Genomic DNA, 27,587 nt, shown 5'->3' on the forward strand with positions numbered 1-27,587 from the left:
TAAGCATTTATATTCCATTCATGTACATGTTCTGGATAGTTCTTGCCTGGAGTTTGTTAGTTATGAACACCTTGTATGTTCTAACTCACACCTAGAGAGGAAAGTACTTGAAACCAAAATACTTAGCCTCTCTGATTTCTAGGAATACACAATTAGAAAACCAGGAAGCTTAAAGAAAGATCATCTTATCTCTGGCAACTCTTTGCATCAGGCTGAGAACAGATGCCATCCATTTCTAGCAGGAACCAAGGAAAAACATGAAAAAAAAAAGGAATTAAAAAGGAAGTCAGACTCCTTTTTGATTCTTCCCAAATTAGGTTTTCAAAATGGACTTCCATCACTGTGCATGAAATGATTTCCTGGAATATCAGATATACTCATTTTTAAAAAATAGAATAGTTTTTGAAAACTAAAGTCATTACTTTAGAAATTATCTGCCATTTGTTCTGTGCCACTTATGTGCATATCTGAGTTATATGTGGTTTGAGATTAAGTTTAACTTCACTTAATAGCCAGATAAGGAACTAGACAAAGCAAATGTATTCAAATTATGTCAGACACAAGACTGAAACGTGTGTACTTAGGTCTGTACAAAACAGAAAGCTAAATCTGGGCCAGCAAATTAAAAAAGAGCTCAGACAAATCTAAAGCAGGTGCTTTCATAAATATAAGTCAGATGAAGTTATTCTACCTAGAATCTGATTATGAAAAAAGAACAATGGTTAAATTTGCTAGGAAGAAAGAAGCAAGGTAATTTCATAAACCTGCTTCTGTTTCATATGCCCCATTGTTTTATCAACTAAGAGTACAGTTCCTTAAAATAAATGGGTAAACATCAAACCCATCTTATCTCAATTATAAAAATTCTTCTGAAGTTTAAAAGAACACAAGATTTTGGAGGCAGAAGACCAAGTAAGTTACAGTTTTACCACTTAAAAGCTCAGTGGTTTTAGACAAGTCACTCAACTTCCTTGAATTTCTTCTAAAACAAAAATAATAAACATAAAAATAAAGATCGTATCTACCTCACAGTTGTGTGGCTTTTTTTTAAATGAGAAAAGGACATTTATTTAAAACCAGAGAAATGCGTGATAAAATGAACTGAATTCATGATCACGACTCAACTTCTGTTTCCGAGTTACTTGTTTTCTTATAAAGAAAATCAGAATATATTAAAAATGACTTTGCCATATATTGTACAAATCCATCCACAAGGATTCTCATCAATTTTAGTTTCAATATTTCCCGACTAAACATCTGGATAAACTGGCTACTTTTTGTTTCCTAGTCATGCTTTAATTCATTAGGAAAATAACTTAATATTACCTTTCCAAGTTCTGCTTCTAACTCACAAACACTATATAACTGTGGTCAAGGAAGAGAACACAAATGCGACGGGAGCATATCTTGAAGGCTGCGGCCTTGGTGGCTCCCTCAAGGAAATTTCACTCGCTGCTGGGTTCCAGGCTTCACTTAGAAATCTGGGGACTACACCCTCTCTGTCAGCTGAGTATTTCCTACCTGCAACCTCCACAGCTAAATTAAAAAAGAATTTTAAAGACCAATGGCCACTCAACACTCCCTCCCAGGGGTTTTGAAGGTTAAGTAGGTATGAGAAAGTAACACGCTCTTTATGATGTTTATCTATCCATCTTGTCAGAGAAAGTTCAGTACCTGAGGGTGGGTGTGCAAAATGTTCACCATCTCCTTGGGAATTCTTCATTTTTGCAGTTTCATTAGCATGCACTGGAGGCTCTTCTGCTTTAGCCTCTGATAACTTCAGGAATCCATAATACAATTTAAAAAAAATTTTTAGATTAATTTTAACTAATTCACTATTTAAGGGATCCAAAGATGTTACTTTAAAAAAAATGTATTGGGCGCCTGGGTGGCTCAGTTGGTTAAGCAACTGCCTTCGGCTCAGGTCATGATCCTGGAGTCCCTGGATCGAGTCCCGCATCGGGCTCCCTGCTCGGCAGGGAGCCTGCTTCTGCCTCTGACCCTCCCCCCTCTCATGTGCTCTCTCTCTCATTCTCTCTGTCTCAAATAAATAAATAAATAAATCTTAAAAAAAATAAATAAAATTAAAAAATAAAAATAAAAAAAATGTATTTTCTACTAAATAAATAATGAACAAGAGATTTTCCAAAGTTTTTAAGATGTTTCCAGCATTTTATATCTTTTATTTTTTGAGGTAGATAAACATTCTCATTTCAAATCATGCACTGCTAAGAGTAACTAACTAGTATGTTTAGAACTTTGGACTTAGGAAGAAGTTAGGTTCAAACCCAGGCTTCACCTTTACTACTCATCTGACCTTGAGGAAGATACCAAAAATACTCTAATAAGAGAAAGAAATCCACTGAATTATAAGGTGCTTTTCCACTTAAAATAATCTATAAACCACTACCATGGTACGCCTGAAGAAGCCACAAATGGGTTTATTCCCATTTCTAAAATGGGATAGTGTATTTAAACCAAATAAATCATTTAAATCTTGGAAAAAACTAAACTGACAATTTGTTTTTCTTAAAAACAGAGGAAAATCTAATCACATGTAGCTTATTAGGTAACTCATGTCATAAGCCCCTATATGCTGGGTAAAAAACATAGGAAGATTCATTATCATACTATCAGCTCTACTCTTGTGTGTTTGAAAATTTCTATAATAAAAACCCATACATATAGCCCCTAAAATATAGTATTATTCAAGAAGCCAAATATAGTTTGCTTATAAATCAGAGTTAATACTAATGTCTTCTGATAGCAGTTTTGAGCTGATTTCTATTCTATACTCTTAAAAGGTTTTATTTATTTATTTGTCAGAGAGAGAGAGCACAAGCAGGGGGAGCGGCAAGCAGAGGGAGAGGGAGAAGCAGGCTTCCCGCTGAGCAGGGAGCCCGATGTGGGACACGATTCCAGGACCCTGGGATCATGACCTGAGCCAAAGGCATATACTTAACTAACTGAGCCACCCAGATGCCCCTGTTCTATACTCTTACATTAAGAAATATCAGCATCTATGAAATGCACCGCCATTTACTAAAAGGAGATTTACTTAAAGATACATAAATCACCTCTTAATTCTAAAACATCTCTATTTCTTCTGCTCTTCATGGGGTACCTTGCAGTAAAATAAGGCTTTTCAAAAACAGTGCATGATTGAAGGAAAAAAAGGAAAACGACTTTTGAGTGATTGGGAGACAGTTTATATTCAGTTTCCCTTTCCCTTCAGAGAGATTTGGGAAAACACAGGAAGAGAGGCAGCTAGAGCAGAAGAGAGGAAAGAATAATTATTAGCTTCCCTCACCTCAGCCGGATACATGTTTAATTTATCCTTAGGAAAGATTAAGCACTTTATGGAAATAGTTCTTAATGGAAGAACAGTATGCCAGGATATATCATAACCGACTCATTCTGCTTCAGGCTGATAATGTTAAAGTCTGCAGGGGACCCTCGAGAGTAACTGCAGTTGCCGTTTCAAAACAGTAAAGGAATCAAAGAGGGGGAGAAAGTAAAATATTATTCTTAGCTGTCTCTTACTCATAAAATTAAGGGGAATTTTTATAAGGAATCCCTCATAATATGAATGATATTACAGTTTTTTGTAGTTAATCTCAGTGTTTTGGAGTACTTAAAAGGTAGGTTGCTGCATGGGTTATAAAGCGAATATGGTTATAAAGTCACATATAAATGCTTAGAATTGCCAAGAGAATATGATATTCTGAGGAACTACGTAGTTCCACATAAGCAGCAAATCCTAGGTGTAAACTTAAGAGATAACAGCAATGAGGGGCACCTGGCTGCTCAGTCAGTAGAGCATGTGACTCTTGGTCTTGGGGTCATGAGTTTGAGCCCCACGTTGGGCGAGTTTACTTAAAAATCAAAGGATAAGGGAACCTGGGTGGCTCAGTCGTTAAGCGTCTGCCTTCAGCTCAGGTCATGATCCCAGGGTCCAGGGATCGAGCCCCGCATCGGGCTCTCTGCTCGGCAGGAAGCCTGCTTCTCCCTCTCCCACTCCCCCTGCTTGTGTTCCCTCTCTCGCTGTGTCTCTCTCTGTCAAATAAATAAAATCTTTAAAAAAAAAAAAATGGTTAACAGCAATGAAATACTTCTGTTATATTAATATGTTCTGTGGGCACCTGCTTTATTCTCTTCCTTTCTTCCTCCTGGTCATATTCCTCTTTTGATTTTCTGAAATATACAAAAATAAGGTAGAAAAGTAAATTTTCTTTTTTGGTCAAAGAATAAATATCCAACAAGCAACATGCCAAACTAAGCTCACAATATGTGCAAGGAACCTTGGAAACCAAGATGGAAATAATCAGGCTTTTCTTAAAGCAGCTTGGAATCAACAGAGAAAGATACACATAATAGGCATATACAGCATAATACAGTAACATAAACTACAGGTTCACCCATTTCTTCTGGAAATGGGAATGACCCCTAGCTGAACAAAGACCTACAGATTTGAAATCCTAAACCCAAATCTGAATGGCAGATCTGATCTCTCACTTTAAAGTGATAAGCTCCATCTCTCCCTCATTTTAGTTTTTCCAGTGCCACCAGAACTATCTCAAAGTTCTCCTGGTATCACTATGCCAAAGCCCTATCAGTTGTTGTAAACTGCTCACTGAGGGCCTCTGATTTAGGAAAACAGCCACGTCAACTCTCATTCATTACTAAGCTCTACTACTTTAAAGAGTACATTCCCCTCGAAAGCCCTTAGAAAATAAAATCTGAAAGTACAAGGTGATTAATTTTCAGACCACTAATCAACCAACAGAAGCAACCAGTTCAAGTCAAAACTACCAGTCCTCTAAACCTATTAACAATATCCTTAACTCTTCACACGTATACACTCAAAGCATTCTGTGTTGTCTCAGGCTCCCATCTGCCCCTGCTGTGCAAAACAGGATCTGGCCGGAAGAGGCTGGGTTTACCAGCACACCTGCCTCCCTCCCCACAACCACTCAAATCCCCTGGAATTAAGTACTAAGTCATGGAGCTCTTGCCATAGTTCCCCACTAGACCCATCCTCCTAATCACCATCCTGCCTTGTCCTCCCTTCTGCTTTGCAGTTGAGGACAAGGTGGATAGCGGTAGAACTACAGGATGCTAGAAGACGACCATGTGTATGGTTAGAGTTGAAGAGAAAGGAAGGACTCCCAAAGAACAGGTCCCCATTCTGCAGGTGACACAGTGGCTGCAAGTATCCTTCTGCCCTAAGCCTATACATTCTCAAAGGAGATTTTAAAAATTAGGTGCTGCAATTGCTGCTCCCTTCCGAAATTCCCAGAGGGGTCAAGAGACAACAGGCCCAAGGGAAAAAAAGAAACGTTCCTTTAGTGGCCTGCACACTCCATGCCAGGCATTTGGCTGAGAATCATGTAACTGGGGCAAGGAAGAGACCGGCAAGACAGTCATCTGGGAATGGCACTTCCCACTGTCCACTTTTCCCTTACAGGTTACCTGCCACCCTGTCAGCTATTTGGTCTGTGGAGTGTGAATGTCCAGCCTCCTGCTGTTAGACACACCTGGAACGAGCCACCTCTAATACCAAGGTCCAGAAGCCATGGACTATCTTGCTCACCAGGCTGGGTCTACTGGCTGGTTTCCTGTTCCCATGATGGGAGCGGAAGAAGCCCCTCCCATTTAGGTTGATATGGTATGAGGCACTTGAAAATCATTTTTTCTGTCCATTAAAAAATGTTATGCATAGTTATAAACAAATACAATGATAAATCATTTTTATTGTTTTTAGTAGAGAATTTAGTTATTTTTCACTAATTCATAATATTTTGAGGATAGAAAACATATACAGATCATGTCACAATATTACTAATGATTCATTCAAAAGATAATTAAAGAAGGATACCTAAGAACTTCCCTCAGGATTTTCATCTCTTCCTGTTCAAGGTCACTGACCATATCAGAACCATCTGTTAGGCAGTCAGGTAATACACCTGTTCAAAATCAAAGACCACACAAAAGAATATGAACTCAACTGAAAACATTTATTGCTCACTATTCTAACTCACCAAGAAGTACAAATCAGTTTATTAATGGCTTTCACTTAAATGTTCTAAGCTATTATCTTTCTAATTATGGTCTTTTTACTTTTTCTTGTTTTACAGAATCAGCCCCACCCAAACCCCAGTTTTACCTAGAAATTCTCTTAGTAATTATTTGTATTACCTACTAAAAATAAACATAATATAGCAATTAAAATTAGTTAATATAAACTATCACCTCCCTTAATCGTATACTGAGGATAGACCACTGAAATCATTAAGCTCCTAATAATGAAAGTATGCTCTCGGTGGCACCTGGGTGGCTCAGTCGTTAAGCGTCTGCCTTTGGCTCAGGTCATGATCCCAGGGTACTGGGATCGAGCCCCAGGAAGCCTGCTTCTCCCTCTGCTGCTCCCCCTGCTTGTGTTCCCTCTCTCCCTGCCTCACACTCTGTCAAATAAATAAATAAAATCTTAAAAAAAAAAAAAAAGTATGCTCTCAGAAGTATCCCTTAAGTGTGAAAAGAGTTTACAAAACAAAATATAAAATACTTTGTTAATTTGAACAGCATGTTAATACTCTTCATTCATACTACAGCAAATGCTACTGAAAAGGGCCCTGCTTACTACCTGGGAAAAAGCACGGTGCTAAGCACTCGGGGGGAACATAAAGATGAATAAAACAATCTGCCCTCGGAGCTTCTATCCAGATATTGGGCCAATAACTATAAACCAGGGCAATACTAACTTCAGCCCAAAGCAAATAATAATTCATGGCAAGTAATTTTAAGTATTGGTTGAATTTACTTTATTACCTACATCTTCCTAAGAAGCAGGTAGACTGGTAATCAGTGTTCTATTCGTATCTACAATTAGTATATTCCCACAACATCAGTAGCATGTCTCTTAATTTTTACCTTCCATTTCTTTATCCACAGATGACTGTGGGATTTTGGATCTGCTCTAAATTAAAGTACCTTTATTATTCTAATCCCCTTGATGTTTAAATACTTTTTTTAATTAAACATTTTATTTTGAGATAATTGCAGATTCACATGCTGTTGTAGGAAATAATACAGAGAGATGCTATGCATGCACCCTTTATTCAGTTTTCCCCCAATGGTAACAACTTGCAAAATATAGTATGGTATCGCAACCAGAAAACTGACATCTATCAAGTGCATTTTTGCACTTTTTCCAGTCAAAAGATATACAATTAGTATTCTCTGATAGTATTTCTGAGGAAAATGAAAAGAACTAAGGAAAGAATGATGCAACCGTATGCAATACTTCAAAACCATGAAAATAATGCCCTGATTTGCATTTCCCAAAACTTCTTTGATAAAATACAACAAAGAATCCAGAGAGCCTTTGAATTTTTCTTACCACAAAGACAATTTTCAAATGGTCTGCGGTTTTGAGTACAATCAACATTGCTCTCAGGTACTAACTCCTGGATCTAAGTTAAGCAACATTCTTAAATGCACATATTAAAAATGCTATGGCACAAACTAAGTATTAGATTTTATTTAAATGTAAGCCAACAGTCCCACCCAGTGGTTTGATACCAGCTCTATTCCGCATCATTGCCTCATCCTCCCTTGCTAATATAAGTCAGATTTGTTTAATTATCAGGCAGCCAAGTATTCAGAGGCTTAACCCCACCCACCACAGGAGAGTGATTCATGATAATGGTCTCATTTCCCCTGCCAGAGGGTTTAAGAAAAACATGTGACCCCAATCCTGACCAATAGGACCTGAGAGGGAAGCTCCTGGCGGCTTCCAAGCAAGTTTTGTCTTGCTAACAAAAAGAGATGTACAGGAAGAAATACCCCTTTTCTTCAGGAGATGTTGTTGAGTTTCAGCCAATGCAGCTAGAGTGCAATCAGGAGAGAAGATCCTGAGAATAGCAGAGTGTAAAGATGGAAAGTGTCAGCGTTCTTGATAATATCACTGAGTCACTAACTTAACCAACATGGACTGTCTTCCTTCCTTTCTTCCTCTGGACTTCTTGTTCTGTGAGAGGATTGTTTCTTACTGCTTAGGACATTTTCACTGAGGTTTTTTCTGCTAATGGCAGCCTGAGGCATCCGGCTGATACAAGCTATATGTATTTGTTCCCTTTATATTAAAATCTAAATGAGTTTCCAGTTAAATTCCAAACTGAAAACTATATGGAGTGCCAATATTAAGTTCACTAGTTATGCTTTAATCCCCCCAAAGCAATTTTAACTATAACAAAGTAATTATTCACATCCTCTAACCCATAGGTCAAAATAAAGCATAATTTCAGGAACATTCAGAGAAAAGGATTTTATAACAGTAAACTATGGTAGAAAAACAAACAGACTGTTTTCCAAACTTATTTACACCAAAGTAACAGCACAGTGTCATCCATCGTTCAGGGTTAGGGTGATGTTATCTCCTACTCAGAGACATCAGCTCTCTCACCTGCTGAGAAAAGCATCCCAGGATTTTACAGGATGGTTATGGTGGTGGTTGGGCTCTAAGAGACAGTCTCTACTCTCATCATACTAATGAGAGGAGAATCCACAAGGGCCCTGCAACACTGCGATGTTTGCCCTGCAACAACAGAAGCCTCTTCTTGCATGTTCCAGACCCTTAAAAGCAAACAGTTCAGTACAACTGAACTATAGCTCTCACATCTTCAAGAAACAATTTTTAAAAAGGTCCTGCTGCCAAACCATTAAAGAGTATGTAGGCATGGTCAAGAATATCAGTGTAGTTAATTGAGCAAAGGAACACATAAGTATTAAGGTAGGTTACTAGAGCCAGAAATCTGAAAGGAGGTAAGAATCTGGATTGAATCTGGATTGAAAAGGAGATAGTACAATAAGAAATATGGTTAGAAACTCAGATGTGTTGAGTCAAGATGTCAAATGCAATTCAAATACACAAGAAGGGAACAAAAGCAGGAAAATCTAGGGACAAACTGAAATTAGATAAGAGAGTCAGGGAACAGATTAACTAAAGAGAACTACTAGGGCTTTGAGTTCTGTTTTCCTTTCCCTGATGGTAGTGCAATCATACCTGCCCATTACCCTAGAACAGTTCTCAGTTTGGTCCCAGGACCAGCATAATCACCTGGGAACTTGTTAAAAATGCAAAGCATTCGGTCCCACCCCAGACCTGCTGAATCAGAAGAGAGAAACAACCATACGTGTTTCAACAGCCCTCCAACTACTTCCAAAGCTCACTAACGCTGGAGAGCCCCTGTCTCCTACAAAGGTCCTAACAACGATAAGCCAGAAGGAAAAGACAAGTCACCTTCTCTCAACAGTAACTAAAACTGTGACAATTCAAAAATACTGAATTTCATAAATAAAATGGCTAGGAAGAAAAATCAACCTAAAACATCATTAAATCAAATTCTGGTCTGCTTTGAGACAGCCAACACAAACTGATCAGGAAAGTTTACATTGTTGAATCTCTTCAGTCAACAAACCTGAAATACATTTGTACAAAGCAGCTACATTTAAGACCATAAAAGAATCAGAATAGTCAAAACTAAAATTAAAAAAAAAAAAACATTTAGCACTTAGATTTCTAAATTCAACATTTTACCATTTCTCTCTTGAATTATTCGAATGGCTTGCAGCTGCATTTCAATGTTTTTCTGGACCATCATTGCTTTAAAGATAGTAAAATCTTCTGCTGCCAACACAGGTTGCAAAATGGCCTATGGAAAGAAGTCTGGAAGTTAAACGAAGATTCAAGTTGGTTTTTTTGTTGTTTTTTTAGGATTTTATTTATTTACTTGACATTGAGAGAGACAGCGAGAGAGGTAACACAAGCAGGGGGAGTGGGGGAGGGAGAAGCGGGCTTCCCGTGGAGCAGAGAGGCCAGTTTGGGGCTCAGTCCCCCGACCCAGGGATCATGACCTGAGCTGAAGGCAGACGCTTAACGACTGAGCCACCCAGACGCCCCTAAACGAAGACTCAAGTTTTAAAACTATCACCACACACTCAGATCATTTCTATGGCCAATCATCTGTATTAATTCAAGAATGCTGTATTATTATTTACAGTCAGATGACTCAAAAGGAAAATTTTAAGATTCTAAAAGCCTAATTTAATGTAAGGTTGACTCTCCCAACCCCCAGGCCTCCAAGAAGCTAAGGCTGACAATGGTGATGTATTTTCCAAATAAGCCAGTGCTGAGTAACTCTGAAAAACAACACAGAAATTAGGCTTACTTTTTTAAGGTTGCACTTCAGTATCTGGATTTGTTTTGCAGCCAAAATAACAATATCTATTGGTTTTATTTCTATCACCTGAAATTTACTGTGAATAATAAATCGGTAACTACAAAATTATCCCTTAATTCATAAAAGCACCAAGTTGAATAAAAGTAAATGCAAAAAAAATGGAGTCTGGAAAATAAGTGAAATGAGATATTAGTTATGTGAGAACACAACTGTCCTGTATGTAGAAGTTTCACGTAAGAGGTAAATTAGAAATTATGATATGAAATCATTTTCTGGATGAAACAAAAATGTGACAAATTAAGGGGAAAAAATGAAGGTGTCTACCCTGGAGTACCCAAATTAACACTTCCTTAACTACTGGGAGCTATTTGCTGTATTAAAGAGCAAACCAATTCCCAAGCTAATTAATAATAAGTAGAATAAGATTTGCAATGTGTGAAAACCCAGAAGAAAGCACTCAAATTTTATGCACCCAACTAAAATCTTATTTCAAGCTTTACATGATATTAATGTAAAAGCCGAACACACAAAATCATGCGGAGGCAACCAAGGGTGTGCTACTGTTCACCAGGCAGGCTGCAGCACTGTCAGACACATCAACAAAAGCTCTATGGAAGAGCTCTACTCAAAGAAGAAGGAGCCCTCCCCCAGCAACCAGCTCACACCCTAGACAACTGCAGTATACAGCAAAGCAGAACAAAACGCAGAAGCAGCTCTCTGTGACATTTATGAAGAGTCAACTGTCGAAAAAAATGATGGAAAGTTTATTCCCTTTCAATTCACATACACTGTTCAAAAGACCCACAGCAGGGCGTAGCAGATAGGCTTGACTGAAAGTTGCAGCCCAAAGCTCAGTATTGAAAACACTTGTGGACAGTCTCCGTGATAGATTAGTGATGTCTGCCAAAACACCTTTATGGGATTGCGCCCCCACGTAACTTTGTTCTCGGGCTTCCTAGACTTCTTATTAGTGACACTAAGGACTTTATCCTCATCAATAATAAACACTTGAAGGGCAATGCTATTAATAGCAATGTATCAACTGGAGCTTCTAACAGCAAGTCAAAGTTTGAGTTGATACTTAAAAGTGTACCTTGATGCATCTAAGAAATGCATATTCCTAAACTGTGCCCTAAACATAATGAATCTAAATTTCTAGAGGATGGGTGCCGTGCTCGCTAAGGCAGCACATATACTAGCGGGTTGGGTGCCCGTGTATTTCCACAGATAATTCTTGTAACATTAAAGCTCGAGAACCATTGACACACTGGAAGAAAATGAGCCCTTGATACCAAAAGCCATTCCCAGCTTAACCATGTACCAGCTGTGTGACTCTGGGCATGTCATTTAGTCCTCTGAGCTTCAGTTTCTTCATCTGCAAATTGGTACTATAATAATAATAGTAATACAGTATTTTGTTGAATCTAAGACTCCAGATTAGTAAAATAAGCCTTTACTTCTTGTACCAACTAGAAAAGAAAAAAAAAAAACCTCTACCAATTAAATGATAACATGTCATTCAGTGTAAAATACATTCTCATTTCAGAGGTATTATGATATGAAAAATTTGCATTTTAGCATGAAAGAAATATAACAATAACTTTCTGGCTGGGTGTTGGAATTAAATAAGAAGAGAAAGCACTTTTTAAACTGAAAAGTACCTATAAAAGTAATTGTTCTGGTCCTGTTGAGGCTGGTTAAATATCAAAATGGTGCACTAATAAACCTAACAACTTTATAGCAATGGGATTCTTCTGGTTCAAGGAAATGGATAAGAGCTTCCAATAAAGGCACTAAGAGGAACTAAATACAAGACTTACTTCAAAAAACTGGCAAGTACTTTAAAAACAACAATAATCTTAAGTATCCATTAAATTAATTGAAATGTCAAACTACTTTGACAGAAGACTATGAAGTAAGGTATGTGATGGTATCTATGTTTGAGAAGAGCACATTAACAAAAAAATGAACACTGAGCATTTAGGAATCTGACATACATGAGTTTACAAGATATTCAAATATATTCATGCTTAGTCTAAGGTTACCCTATTATCTCTGCTTAGAGTTCATCATACCATAGTTTTGAAAGGTACAAGTGGTTTCATGTCCTTACACTACTCTATTAATAGACAGAACTACCAAAAGAAACAGATGAATTCATAATTATAGTTGGAGACTTCAATACCCTCTATCAGTAATGGACAGATCCAGCAGGCAGAAAATCAGAAAGGACATAGTTGCACTGAACAGCACCTTCAGTCAACTGGATCAAATTGACATTTCTCCAAAAACAGAAAAATACACATTCTTCTCAAGCACACATGAAAAATTCACCCAAACAGACTACATTCTAGGCCATAAAACACATCTTAATAAATTTAAAAGAATAGGAATCATACAAAGTATCCTCTCAGACCACAATGGAATTAAACTAGAAATCAATAGCAGAATGATAGCTGGAAAAACCTAAAATAATTGGAGATTAAATAATGCACTTCTAAATAACACGTGAGTAAAAGAAATACAGTTGACCCTTGAACAATGTGGGGCTTAGGGGCACTGACCCCTATGCAGTCAAATATCTGTGTATAACTCTTGACTCCCCCAAATTTAACTACTAATAGCCTACTGATGGCCAGAAGCCTTACCAACTACATAAACAGTCCATTAACACATATTGCATATGTTATATTTATTATATACTGCATTCTTACAATAAGCTACAGGAGAGAAAATGTTATTATGAAAATCATAAAGAAACTAAAGGCAACCTCCTGAATGGGAGAAGATATTTGCAAAGGACATATCTGATAAAGGGTTAGTATCCAAAATATACAAAGAACTTACACAAGACCAAAAAACAAATCATCCAATTAAAAATGGGCAGAAGACATGAACAGACAATTCTCAAAAGACATACGGAGTGGCCAACAGACCCATGAAAAGATGCTCAATGTCACTCATCATCAGGAAAATGCAAATCAAAACCACAATGAGCTATCACCACATACCTGTCAGAATGGCTAAAATTAAAAACAAAAGAAACAAGTGTTGGCAAGGATGTAGAGAAAAAGGAACCCTCCTGCGCTGTTGGTGGGAATGCAAACTAGTGCAGCCACTGTGGAAAATAGTACGGAGGTTCCTCAAAAAATTAAAGATAGAAATATTATAGGACCCAGTAATCCCACTACTGGGTATTTACTCAAAGAATACAAAAACACTAACTCAAAAAGATATATGTACCGCTATGTTTATTACAGCATTATTTACAATAGCCAAATTATGGAAGCAGCCCAAGTACACAATGATAGATTAATGGATAAAGAACAGGTGGTATATAGATACAATGTAATATTATTCAGTCATAAAAAAGAATGAAATCTTGCCATTTGCAACAATATGGATGGATCTAGAAGGTATAATGTGAAGTGAAATAAGCCAGAGAAAGACAAATACCATATAATCTCACTCATATGTGGAATTTAAGAAACAAAACAAACGAACAAAGGGAAAAAAAAGAGACAAACCAAAAGACAGACTCTTAACTACAGAGAATAAACTGATGGTTACCAGAGGGGAGGTGGGTGGGGGAGGATGAAATAGGTGAAGGGGATTAAGAGTACACTTATCATGATGAGCACTGAGAATGTATAGAATTGCTGAATCACTATATTGTACACCCAAAACTAATATAACACTATATGTTAACTATACTGGAATTAAAATTTAAAAAAAAGGAAATCATAAGGAAGAGAAAATACATTTATAGTACTGTGATGTATTTATAAAAAAAAAAAATCTGTGTAGAAGTGGACCCACACAGTTCAAACCTGTGTTGTTCAAAGGTCAACTGTAGTCTTAAGAGAAATTTCTTTTTTTGAAAGAGAAATTTCTAAAATATTTCTAACTAAATGAATATACAACTTATTGAAATTTGTGGGATGCAGCAAAAGTAGTGCTCAGGAGAAACTTATGGCACTAAAAGCATATATTTAAGGGATGCCTGTGTGGCTCAGCTGGTTAAGCGTCTGCCTTCAGCGCAGGTCATGATCCCAGTGTCCTGGGATAGAGTTCCACATCGGGCTCCCTGCTGGGTGGGGAGCCTGCTTCTCCCTCTGCCTGCCACTCCCCCTGCTTGTGCTCTCTCTCTCTCTCTGACAAATAAGTAAATAAAACTTTTTAAAAAGCATATATTTAAAAAGAAGAAATATCTAACATCAGTAATCTAAGCTATCACCTCAGGAACTACAAAAAGGAGAATAAATCAAATCCAAAGTAAGCACAGGAAAAGAACAGTAGGAATTAGAGAAGAAATCAATTAAATTTAAAATAGAAAATCAACCAAACTAAAAGTTGATTCTTCAAAAATATCAATAAAACCGAAAAACCTCTAGCCAGGTTAACTACAAAAGAAAGGGAGAAAAGATATAAATTACTAATATCAGGAATGAAAGAGGGTGCATCGTTACAGATCCCAGAGACATTAAAAGGACAATATAGAAATACTGATAACTCGGGATGCCTGGGTGGCTCAGTCGGTTAAGCAGCTGCCTTCGGCCCGTGTCATGATCCCGGGGTCGAGTCCCACATCGGGCTCCTTGCTCAGCAGGGAGCCTGCTTCTCCCTCTCTCTCCCTCTGCTTGTGCTCTCTCTGTCAAATAAATAAAATCTTAAAAAAAAAAAAAGAAAGAAAGACTGACAACTCTATGTCCACAAATTTTATAACCTAGACGAAATGGACCAATTCCTTGAAAAACACAATGTGCCAAACTCACACAAGAAGAATAGACAATCTGAATAAGGTAATAAATAGATAGGAATATTCTATCTATATCTATTAAAGAGAAGGAATCAATAATTAATAACCTTCCAAAACAGAAAGCACCAGGCCTAGCTGGGTCCCCTGGTTAATTCTACCAAATATTTAATGATGAAATTATACAATTCTCCACCAAAAAAAAGACAAAGCTTTGAAGAAAAGTTATAGATTCATATTATTTCTCAAAGGAATAATGATTACATATTTATTTGCCAAAGTTAAATAGCATAACCTATAGAACTGATGTAAAAGCTTTTCTACTGATTTAAATTATTAAGGAGAAAAAAAGTATGACTTTGAAATCCACTATCTCTTCTATATATAATTTACTCAGTATCCATGCTATTGTCTCACCAACTCTCTCTGCATGATTCAGATTAAGATTTACATATATTTGAACATGCATATGCAAATTTGCCCTTAGATAAGAATCCTCAAAAAAAAAAAAAAAAAAGAAAAGAAATTATACCAATTCTTCACAATCTCTTCCTGAAAATAGAAGCAGAGGGAGAACTCCCTAACTTATTTTATGTAGCCAGCATTACACTAATACCAAAACTAGACAAAGACGCTACAAGAAAGAACAATCTCTCTCATGAACAGAGATACAAAAATACTCAACAAAATATTAGCAGATTGAAACCAACAATGTATAAAAAGAATTATACACCATGACCAAGTGGGATTTATTCTAGTTATGCAAGGTTGGTTCAACACCCAAAAATTAATTAATGTAATCCATCAATCACACCAAGAGGCAAAAAAGAAAAATCGTATGATCATATAAATAGATACAGAAAAAGCATTTGACAAAATCCAACATCCATTCATGATAAAACTCTCAGCAAATGAGGAATAGAGAGGAATTTCCTTAACCTGATAAAGAACATCTATAAAAAAATTGACAGCTAACATTTTACTTAATGATGAAAAACTAGATGCTTTCCTATTAAGATCAGAAATGAGTTCCCTCCCACCACTCCCACTCCACATTATACTGGAAGTCCTAGCTAATGCATTAAGAAAAGGAAATTACAGGTACAAAGATTAGGAAGGAAGAAATAAAACAGTTTTTCCTCACAGATGACAGGACTGTCTGTAGACAATCCCAAAGAATCAGTTTAAAGAAACTCCTGGAACTTATAAGTAATTATAGCAAGGCTGCAGGATACAAGGTTACTATACAAAGTCTCCTATATACTGACAATGAGTAGTGGGAAAATGAAATAAAAAACACAATGCAATTTACATTAGCTCCACAATAAAAGAAAGTACTTAGGAATAAATCTAACAAAATACACAAAAGATCTATATAAGGAAAACTAAAAAACTCTGATGAATGAAACAAAGGTAATGTAAATAAATGGAGAGATATTCTTTCATAGATAAAAAGACTCAATATCATTAACATGTTGATTCCTCCTAATTTGATCTGTGGATTTATGCAACCCAACAGAATCCAGCAAATTATTTTGTAGACATCAACAAACTGATTTTTAAATTTATATGAAAAGTCAAAAGTCCCAGAAGAGCCACATAATATTGAAAAAGAACGAAGTCAGAGGACTGACACTACCTGATTTCAAGACTTACTATAAACTACAATTATCAAGAGACACTATGGCATTGGTGAAAGAGCAGAGAAAGAGATTAATGCAATGGAAAGAACCTGAAAATAGATCAACACAAACATAGTCAACTGATCTTTGACAAAGAAACAAAGGCAATCCAATGGAGAAAAGATAATCTTTCCAGCAAATGGTGCTACAAGAACTGGATATCTACATGCAAAAAAAATGAATCTAAATACTGAATTTATACCTTTCACAAAAATTAGCTCAAAATGGAACATAGACTTAATTGTTTTAAAAAACAAAACCATAAAACCTCTAGAAGGTACAACTTCTGAAGATACAACACCAAAAGCATAATCCATGAAAGAAAGCTGATAAATCACAGACTTCATTAAAATTAAAAAAAAAAAAAAAGGAACAACTTCTACTCTGTGAAAGACACTGTTAGAGAAGGAAGACAAGCCACAGAAGAAAATTCTGTGAAATATTTGCAAAACACATATCTGATAAAGAAGACTTGTACCAAAAATTGTATACAGAGAACTCTTACAACTCAACTACTAGAAAACAACTCAATTTTAAAATGGGCAAAAGTAAACCACTACACCCCTAATTAGAATGGCTAAACTGTAAAAAACTGACTATACCAAGTGCTGCCGAAGATGTGGAGCAACAGGAACTCCCATTTATTGCTGGTGAAGATTCAAAATGGTACAACTACTTTAGAAGAGACTTCGGCAATTTCTTACAAAGCTAAACTTAATCTTACTGTATGATCCAGCAATCTCCTAGGTATTTATTTGCCCAAATGAGTTGAAAACCTTATGTCCACACAAAAGCCTAAATATGAATATTTGTAGCAGCCTTTTCATAATTACCAAAGACTGGAAGACACCAAATGTCCTTCAAAAGGTAAATAGATAAACTGTGGTATATCCATATAATAGAATGTTACTCAGCAATAAAAAGAAATGAACTATCAAACAACAAAAAAACATGAAAGAACCTTAAATTCATACTGCTTAGCAAAAGAAGCCAGTCTGAAAAGGTATATGCTATATGATCCCAATTATATGACATTCTGAAAAAGGCAAAACTAGAGAGCCAGTAAAACGCAGTGGTTGCGAGGAGCAAGGATGGAAAGGATAAACATGTGGGAGACAGGGGAATTTTTAAGACAGTAAAACTATTTTGTAAGATGATGTAATGGTGGATATATGACATTGTGTATAAATCCACAGAACTGTGGAACACAAAGAGTAAACCTTAATATCAACTGTGGACATGAGTTAATAATAATGTTTCAATGCTGACTCATCAATTTTAACAAATATACCACACTAATGAAAGATGTTAATAATAAGGGACACTACTCTGCTCAATTTTCTGTAAACCTAAAACGTCTCTAAAGAGAAAGCCTACTAGTGTGCCTGTGAGGCTCAGTCGGTTAAGCGTCCAGCTCTTGATTTCGGCTCAGGTCATGATCTCAGGGTTGTGAAATTGAGCTCTGTGTGGAGCCCCATGTCAGGCTCCAGCTCAGCATGGAGTTGGCTTGAGATTCCCCTGCCCCCTCCCCCACTCTCTCACTCCTGCGTTCTCTCTCTCTCTAATAAATAAATAAAATCTTTAGAAAAAATAAAGCCTATTAATTTTTTTTAAATCTTACTAGTACTCACACAAAATATTGTTAATTATCCTGTGTGTATTTTTAGAAAATGAAAGTTACACCACATATGTAATCTTTTCAATGATACAAATTATTGGAAAAACAGCATAATTTTGCCAAATTACTATCATAACACAAATGTTTCTGAAAGTGTTCATTTTTGTTATTTTAAAAGTCAAAGCAAATCAAGACACAAAAGCAAAAAATACTGCTTGTCTCTTGCCATATAGAAGTCTTTTGCAATACAGTATATAGAAATCAATGACGAACTTTATCCTCAACAAAAAAATCACAAGTCACAATGAAGGAAGTCATTTTTGCCTACTTCAGTTGGAAAATACCACAAAATTACAAAATTCAACTGAAGATGACTGAAATAATAAATATCTCAGTAGTTATTATAGTATCATATTTTCTTAACAGTTAATTCATGAGCATGTTTTAAGAAATCACAGATTCAACAGAAAAACATGCTCTTACAGGTTTTTGGTTGTTGTTGTCTTAAACTAGAATTCTTCATCTGGTGCACTCCTTGCTATTCCTGCTAACTTCGATATACAGAGTATGGCAGGAGCAATGGCCTAGGTAGAATCATGACCAAACCAGGTGAAAAGAATTTTGTTAAGTGGGCTTTAGCAGTATAATTCAATGGGAGCTGGTTTAAACAATCAAAACGAAACCAGCAAACCAAAACAAAATAAAAATTACCTCCTCAATACCCCAGGGCAAGCAGCTGGTTCCTTGAGTTAATTCTTAGGCACCCTATATTGGCATAATGGAATCAGCATTCTGATCTTTCTGTATAAAGACTAGATCATTGCCGCAAAGCAGTAAATAAAATAGCTTTAAGCTGGTTTTCTGGTAATGATGATGGCTTTGTGTTGATTCAGTCATTTTGCTATTCAGTATCTGATGCTAAGTGTTTGCTCCAGAAGAGAATACAGCTAACTAGTCCACATGGGGATTGAACAATGACCCTGGCCTAATTAGCACACTGCTAATCAACCACCAAAATAGCTAGTATTAATTAGGAGGTGTTTCCATTTATAGACTACCTTATAAATGTCAGGTATTGTGCTAAGTGCTTTATGATCATTATCTCTTAAATTTTGCAAAAACCTTTCAAAGTAGATACTATCCAGATTTTACAGATGTGGAAACTGAGAATCAGAATGGTAAGAAAGGAAAACAGCACAACAATCTTACAGCTAGTAAATGAAAGCTCTAAGACTCAAATCTAGGTCTGTCTGTATCAAAAGCCTTGCCTCCTTGTACACAACAAGACCGTATTACCAATCAATTCCAAATAAATCAAAAGGTGTTGTATAACAGAACAAAAAAGAAAGATGTGTTACTCTTGATCTGAAAACAATATTTTAAAATTCTGAACATCTTCATTCAATTTAAAGTTATCCAAATAATGAAAACAAAAGGTGGATATGTCTGCTATTAGCATGAACATCTTTATTCACAAAGTAATTCAGGCTCATTCACAATGACTTAATTAAGAGATTGACAAATATTCACCAAAGTAGAAAATATTCCTGAAAAACAAGGAAAATAAAAACAAATATCAACATCTTAAAAGAAACCTAAATATTAGTTAATAGTTTTCAAATTATTCCTGCCCACCTAAAAAGGAGAAGAAAATAATGCCTGTTATTGTCCTTAAACTAAACTTATGGTACATATAGAATAAAAGCTACTGGTGAACTGTAAAACAACTTTCACTTTATGGCATTATTAACTAATAAAATCAGATCTTTATTTACATTAGTTGGGGTATACCAATAACAGTTAAAAATATTTTTCAAAATGCCATGTTGTATTAAAGATATTGTATAAGACTGTTGAATCACAGACCTGTACCTCTGAAACAAATAATACATTATATGTTAAAAAAAAAAAAGAAGAAGAAGAAGAAGAAGAAGAAGATAGCAGGAAGGGAAGAATGAAGGGGGGGAATCGGAGGGGGAGACAAACCATGAGAGACTATGGACTCCGAGAAACAAACTGAGGGTTCTAGAGGGGAGGGGGGTGGGGGGATGGATTAGCCTGGTGATGGGTATTAAAGAGGGCACGTACTGAATGGAGCACTGTGTGTTATACGCAAACAATGAATCATGGAACACTACATCAAAAACTAATGATGTGGGGCGCCTGGGTGGCTCAGTCGTTAAGCGTCTGCCTTCGGCTCAGGTCATGATCCCAGGGTCCTGGGATCGAGCCCCGCATCGGGCTCCCTGCTCCGCGGGAAGCCTGCTTCTCCCTCTCTCACTCCCCCTGCTTGTATTCCCTCTCTCGCTGTGTCTCTCTCTGTCAAATAAATAAATAAAATCTTTAAAAAAAAACTAATGATGTAATGTATGGTGATTAACATAATTTAAAAAAAGGATGTTCTATCTCTAGAATTAGAGATGATCGCTAAATAAAATCTTGTACAACAGAGAACTATAGCAGGAAGCACTGGATTAAACAGTAGTCAAAGCACCCTCTTCTAGGCCGTGGTAAGAAGATAATTTAAGTTAACATTTATTAAGAACTACCTACTAGTAACTAGGTTCTCATCTATGTGCTAGACACTGGGAATGCAAAGATACTAAAAACATTTCAAAGGATTTATAATCTAGTAAGGCTAACAGACTTGTAAGAAACTAGAATTTGGGGCAGAGTACGAAAAAATATAAAAATGTCCAGTGAGGGGGCGCCTGGGTGATTCAGATGGTTAAGCATCTGCCTTCGGCTCAGGTCATGATCCCAGGGTCCTGGGATGGAGCCCCACATCAGGCTCCTGGCTCAGCGGGGAGCCTGCTTCTCCCTCTCCCCCTGCTCATGCTCTCTCTCTCTCTCTCTCTGTATCTCTGTGTCTCAAATGAACAAATAAAATCTTAAAAATAAAAATGTCCAGTGACGTAGAATGAGTGCTAGTCTACCCTAGCATACCAGAGACCAGGAAAGCTGTCACAGGAAGTAACATTTTAGCAAGGCCCTCATGATAAGAGGGATCTATCTGGTAAGGAAAAGATACTGGGGTGGGGAGGTAAGGGCCAAACATTCCAGGGTTAGGGAATAGCATGAGCAAAGCCAGACGCATGGATGCTTCCAAGAACAAGTGGCCTGGAATGACAATAGTACATAATGTATCAAGAAATTACAGCAGGAGGAGATTGAAAATATAATTTAGGGTCACATCACAGACAATCCTCACTATCATTTGGCTAAGGAATTACAGTTTATTTAGTAGAAAATGGAAAGCTAAAGCAACTTGAGAAGAAGGCTATTTAGGTAGTAGTAACATATCCCTACCCTGAACTTCTGAGCAAGGGCTTGCAGTTGGAGTGCCTGGGCTGGTATCCTGCACTACTACTTAATGAGCAGAGGACTTTGCACTAGTCATTTAATATATCTGTGCATTGGGTTTTTCATTTCTAAGTGGAAATAAAATAGTGCCAATTCCTATGGGGCAGCAGGAAGATTAAATGAGATAATACATGTCAAGTGCCTAAAACAGCAGCTAACATGAGCCCTCAGTAAATATTAGTTATAAATACACATAATATCTAATTCAAACCAGCACTGCAGAACTAATGTGACAATAAAAGTAGTTCCAGGGACACCTGGGTGGCTCAGTTAAGTGTCAGACTCTTGGTTTCGGCTCAGGTCCTGATCTCAGGGTTGTGAGACGGAGCCCCGTGTATGGCTCCCTGCTCAGCACGGAGTCTGCTTGGGATTCTCTCTCCCCCTCCCTCTGCCCCCTGCATTCTCTCTCTCTCTCTCTCTCAAAATAAATAATCTTTAAAAAAATTTTTTAAATTAAAAAAATAAAAATAGTTCCAAGAGAAGGAAGCCCCAGGAACTGTGTGCTATAGAACGGCTAAGATTAAAAAAGGGGCAACTGAAAAACCGTCAGAGATCTATATAAATAAAACAGTAGTATATACATAAAACAATAGAACAGTTTATATAAATAAAAACTGTGATGCATTATAGTTCTGCATCCAGAAAGTTCCTTTTTAATTGCATTAGTTCATTAATGCCTCAAATTACCATTTATTTGCGGGGGGTAAAGGGCAGAGGGAGCAGGAAAGAGAATCCCAAGCGGGCTCCAGGCCCAGCAGGGAGCCCCACACAGGGCTTGATCCCATGACTCAGATCATGACCATAGCTGAAATCAAAAGTGGAACGCTTAACCAACTGACCCACCCGGGTGCCCCACAAATTATCATTTCTTGAGGTAATTATAGAAAAGAACCCACATGTGATGAATTAGCTTTTCACTCATACAATGTCTAAAATAGTATACTTTGACAATCAAATATAGCAAATTTAAGTGAAACCCTGGGCATTTTTATGAAAACTATATGATAGCAGAATGATAGAAAAGCAGAACCTGTGATGTACGGGTCTTTGCAAGAGGAGAAGTGCATGCTTCTTGAAATTGATCTTCATTAATTCCAATTTCTTTGAGGTAACTTTCCAGCAGCTTTTCAACCTAAAAACAGGAAGTATAACTTTTATAATTTACATAGAAAAATTCCAAATGACAATTTTCATGTTAAGTGTTGAGTTTAGAAAAGGATAATCAAATGTTTGCTTGCAATTATTAATCTATATAAATTATATTATATGGCAATGACAATGTCTTTCACCAAAAAAACCCACAAACAACGAAAAGTTAAAATTTTTGCAGAGAATCAAATGAAATTTTATTTCCTCTACCTGAAATAATTGAAGTCAGGGTTATGACAGTCAATGTAGTACAACTCTTCTATTACTCAGGCATTTTTAAAAATCACAAGACAACCATGGCAAATTAATAATTAACACTTCTCTAGATGCATCAACAGAAGATTAAAAATAAAATTTAAAGATTAGTTGCAAGATCCCTTAAAATAGTTGTCCTAAATTCATTTCTTAGATTCTAGAGTAGAAGAGATAAGAAGTCAAAAGGATGAAATGCTCAGAGAAGCGTTAGGGCCTGATGGAACTGGTAGTACTATTAGGGTAGACTGGATTTTTTTTATTCTTTTTTTTTTTTTAAGGAGGCTCTACTCCCAATATGGAGCTTGAACTCACAACCCCAAGATTAAGAGTCACATGTTCTACAGCAGAGCCAGCCAGGTGTACCTAGAATGGATTTTTTTAATTAAAGAATTTTAAAATGGAAAAAGTCCATGTTTTTAATTTAGAAAAGCTAAAATTAATATTATTTTAATTACCTTTAAAAATCAGTGGAAATAAAATACTCACTAGTTCTTTGTATTCCTGATGAATCTCTGTATAGGTCAATTTGCTTTCTTCTTCATCATCAAAAACTAAATTTAAAAGAAAAATATTATTATATAGTGTACAAAAACAAATCCTTTCATTAATGCAAATATAAAAGTGCACTCCTTACATCTTACAATAGAATTCTTGTTCTTATAACCTAGCTCTTCAGCTTTGAATTCTTGAATTAAAAAAAAACTATGTGTATATATATATGATATATACATATATTTGTAATAATATATGTTATTTGTATAACATATAACAGTGTTTTTTCCTACTTAAGATCTATTTCATATGTAAGACAAACACTAATTTGCTACTTTCAATAATAAAAGGCAACAATTTCTTTACAAACTTTTAATGGAATATTATTAATAGTTTTTAAACATTAATTCCTTTTACAACAGGCTCCAGATTGTTATCATATTCAAAATTTGCTGATGCAAATTTTACTGAGAGTGACTAGGCCATTTTTGCTCCATATAAGTCAGTAATGAAATTAAAATAAATAAAACCAAAACAAATGTTTACTCAATGATCATATGTGTGAAACAATGTGGATTAGAAAGATATATATTCCATCAAGAAGCTACAATCTAATTAGGGAAACACGCCAAATTCATGAATTGTTACCAATAAACTTTTTTAAATTCCCCCTAAATGATCTAAAATGCAAAACTAACTTCTTTAACTTTCTATTTAAAGCTCTTCAATGACTGTTCTTTGCTTAAATAATAAATGCAAAATCCTTAGAAGGCCAGACAAAACCTCCAAGTCTCATCTCCTTTCACTCCAAAACCCAAACTTTGCACTCTTAACATACACCACTACTTGGAATGCCATCAAACATAACATGTGCAGTGCTTCAAACTCCTGTACATTTGCTCAAGTGTTCCTAGAATTTTTTGCCTTTACCTAATCCTCTTCCCCCAACTATTCTTCAAGACATCGCAAATGGCACATTCTCCAAGACCTGCCACCCACTCCCAACTCCTGGGCTGGTTAGATCCCTTCCTTTGAACTCTTACAATAGTGCCACATGCCTTCCTTTATTATAACACCTGACACTTTAGATTTAAATTCCATTTACCTGCCTGTCTTCCCCCACTAAATCATAAACTTCTCAACCACAAGGATTTTGTTTCATTCATCTCTCTATCCCCAGCTTCTGGCCCATAGACACTCAATAAGTGTTTATTGAAATAAATGCTGATATCACAGGTTGTACAAAACTCATCTTTAAAGAATAGCACACTGACAACCTAAAGTTACTCAAGTGTTAACATTTATTTCAAGTGACACTAGGATGTTACTTCCACTTCTACTGGCATCTGCTCTATATAACACTGGGCATACACACAATATAGCAGCAACTTAATTGTTTCCAGTTAATTCTAAAACCAAATTACTACATTACATATGTATAAGGCTTCCCTGTACAATTACACAATCAGATGTATTACTACTGAGATGCAACCGCTTTTGACATTTGGGGATAAAAAGAGCAATGCTTTAACTTTTTTTCATTTTAGCATTCAGTCTCGGAGGCGTAAATAGAATCAAAAAGTGACATAATTCTTTTTTTCTCCCAAAGGAGGTCAGAATTCCACATGCTTCATCTGTCTCAGAATTTTAAATTTTTAAAAAGATCATAAATAAAAATTATTTTGAACTTTAGAAATTATGCATAAAAACAATACTCTCTAAATAATTAAATACTCTCTGAATTTTGATTACAGCATAATTTTGATTATGGTAATGAAAAGATTCAACGGTCAAACTAAAGTTTATCTTTACCAGATTCATGGACTCTTAGGGTTGAAAGGACTTTTCAAAGGTCATCCAGGATAACTCACCATTTGATGGTTGAACTCCCCTCTATAACATCTCCATTAAGTTGCTGTCAAATCCATTTAAACACAGCTACCGTCTGGGGAACTCATTACCTTTTCAGGTAGGCTAACTTAACTGGGATACCTTCCCCTATGGAGCACTTCCTTCATAGAAATTTGTCTGTGGCTTGTACCCACTGACCCTTACAAAACAAGTCTAAACCCTCCAACATAAGGCAGACGTTCAAATGATTAATGGATATTACCGCCCTGCAAGTCCTGCCTGCTAAACAACCATGGTATCAGTTGGGCATTCATTCATATGACATGGTTTCTAGCTCCTTTTCCGTACACGGACTCCAGTTTGTCTCCGAGAACTGAACGCAGAACTCTAAGCGCGAATGATCACGGCCTGGGGGTCCTTTGCCCTCACAGGGAATATTATGCCACCTTTATACACCTCACTTGTTAGAAGATACCCCCCATTTTTGGTATATCCGAGAGTCCGAGTGCTCAGGAAAGGCAAACAGGCCACTGGGTCGCCAGCTCTGGGCCTGGCGGAGCAACAGTATGCCCTCCCTTTGCGGTTAACTGTTTAGATCAGAAGGAACACAGGCGAACTGACCTCGCTCCTCCCCAGCCCCTGGGGAAATTGTTGAAGCCCGCCCCAACAGTGCACCTGCCCAAGGAAGAAACGTGCAGGGTAAGGCGAGAGACCCAACATAGGACTGAAGTCTAATGATTTTCGGATGTGTGCTTGGGCGCAGGGAAAGGGGAGTCCCCGTCTTCAGTTCCGTGAAGGAAGACGGCTGGCGCAGTGGCAGCAATACCTCCTACAAACCAGCTCTGAACCTGGCCGACAGGAGTAAAGACCTGAGAGAGGAGAGATGGTTCGTGGTGACCACCTTCCTGCCGATCGCTGGTGAGAGAGAGGCGAGAAAGAACTGTCGGTTCGAGATCTGATTCTTACCTTCACATTTCTGCTCCACAAAGTCCAAGATGGGGATGGACCAGTCGGGGCCTCGCAGGAACCCAGCGATGCTCTCCACTACCCATTCCACCTCATCCTCTTCTTCCGCAGCCATCCCGCTCTGCGGGGCGCCGCGGAACCGCAGGCCAGACCCCCGGAGCCTGCGTAAGGCTCTTGGGCCGCAGGGAGCCGAGACAGAATGGGAGAAGAAAGAGTGGTCTCCGCAGTCCCCCTGCTACCTGGACGAAACCTACAAACCAGTTAACGTAAAACGGTCGCTATGGCAACACGCGCAGCCGCCCCTCACAGCCTTCCGGAAGTGAAGCCTGCTTCCCTGGAGCCTGCGATCTCAGAGAGGGGCATTTGAAGAACGCTTCCGATTGGCTGGAACAGGACTACCGCATCTAAAGATAGCCTTCCGCGCATTGGCCCGGAGTTGCTAGGGCGGGAGCAAAAGTGTCGCCATTGGTTGGAGGTCCTAGCAGGATTCGACGTTCCCTCTTCGGAGAAGTGCGTAGGAGCCAAGAAATGGCGCAGTGAGGTACACGCAGGGACGGGTCCTACCCCTGCAAGGTCTTCAGAGGCTTGGGTTCGCCGTTGTATACCCTGCACCTCAGTACCAACCATTTTCAAACCCACTGGCCCAGAAACCTTTGTAATAAAAGGGTTGTTTGAAAATACAAAGCCGAGCGACGTAGCTCTGTGAGACTTGCTGTTCGGCTCTTTGTAGCTCATAGCTCCAGGCGGGTCTTTAACCTTTCATGGGTAGATAGGAAAAACTAGAATTAGGAGATTTGCAAGGGCAAAATCGAACTTAATGTTTATTTAAATAAATATTTACACTACCAAATCTTATGTCAGACAACACCAACGCAAATTTTCAAATTAGGGTCCATTGGGAATGAGTCTTCAGAGGTCATTGCCAAGGTCTTCTTCGGTGTCCCCAAATCTCTTCAAGCAGCCTTATATGTTGTTATATTAAGTTTTCAAGATCTAATTCTAATCAATTCATGAATGAGGCAGCATCCCATCTGGCAAGTAGAGGAGAGCTCCAAAGGGCTACGGGAAAGGAAAGGTTTTTAAAGGCTTTTTAAAGGTTTTAAAGGTGTGGAAAAAGGGACATTGTTAGCAAAGAATCCATTGTTTGAGGCAAGGTCACCCTCCTGGGGGGGAGAGAAAGGGTGTATCAGTAAATTTCCTAATGCTGACCGAGA

General features: G+C 37.3%; 1 protein-coding gene across 2 annotated transcripts in view; it reads right to left on the reverse strand.

Moving 5' to 3' along the window:
- CFAP36 (cilia and flagella associated protein 36) overlaps positions 1 to 26,737 on the reverse strand; it is a 56,366-nt gene extending 29,629 nt beyond the window's left edge. The window contains exons 1-7 of one of the 2 annotated variants that reach the window (XM_035001525.1): positions 26,374 to 26,737; positions 23,551 to 23,615; positions 22,691 to 22,792; positions 9,599 to 9,713; positions 5,879 to 5,966; positions 4,143 to 4,194; positions 1,675 to 1,777 (exon numbers count right to left, since the gene is read on the reverse strand). In XM_035001525.1, the coding sequence (XP_034857416.1) occupies positions 1,675 to 1,777; positions 4,143 to 4,194; positions 5,879 to 5,966; positions 9,599 to 9,713; positions 22,691 to 22,792; positions 23,551 to 23,615; positions 26,374 to 26,488 (640 nt within the window). In that variant the 5' untranslated portion in view covers positions 26,489 to 26,737. The remainder of the gene's footprint in view (positions 1 to 1,674; positions 1,778 to 4,142; positions 4,195 to 5,878; positions 5,967 to 9,598; positions 9,714 to 22,690; positions 22,793 to 23,550; positions 23,616 to 26,373) is intronic. The other variant, XM_035001526.1, reaches the window with a different exon arrangement.
- Between the last annotated feature and the right edge of the window lie 850 nt (positions 26,738 to 27,587).

Source organism: Mirounga leonina, unplaced genomic scaffold (assembly GCF_011800145.1).
Source record: "Mirounga leonina isolate KUSES-001 unplaced genomic scaffold, KU_Mleo_1.0 Mir_125, whole genome shotgun sequence".
Classification (NCBI taxonomy): Eukaryota; Metazoa; Chordata; class Mammalia; order Carnivora; family Phocidae; genus Mirounga; species Mirounga leonina.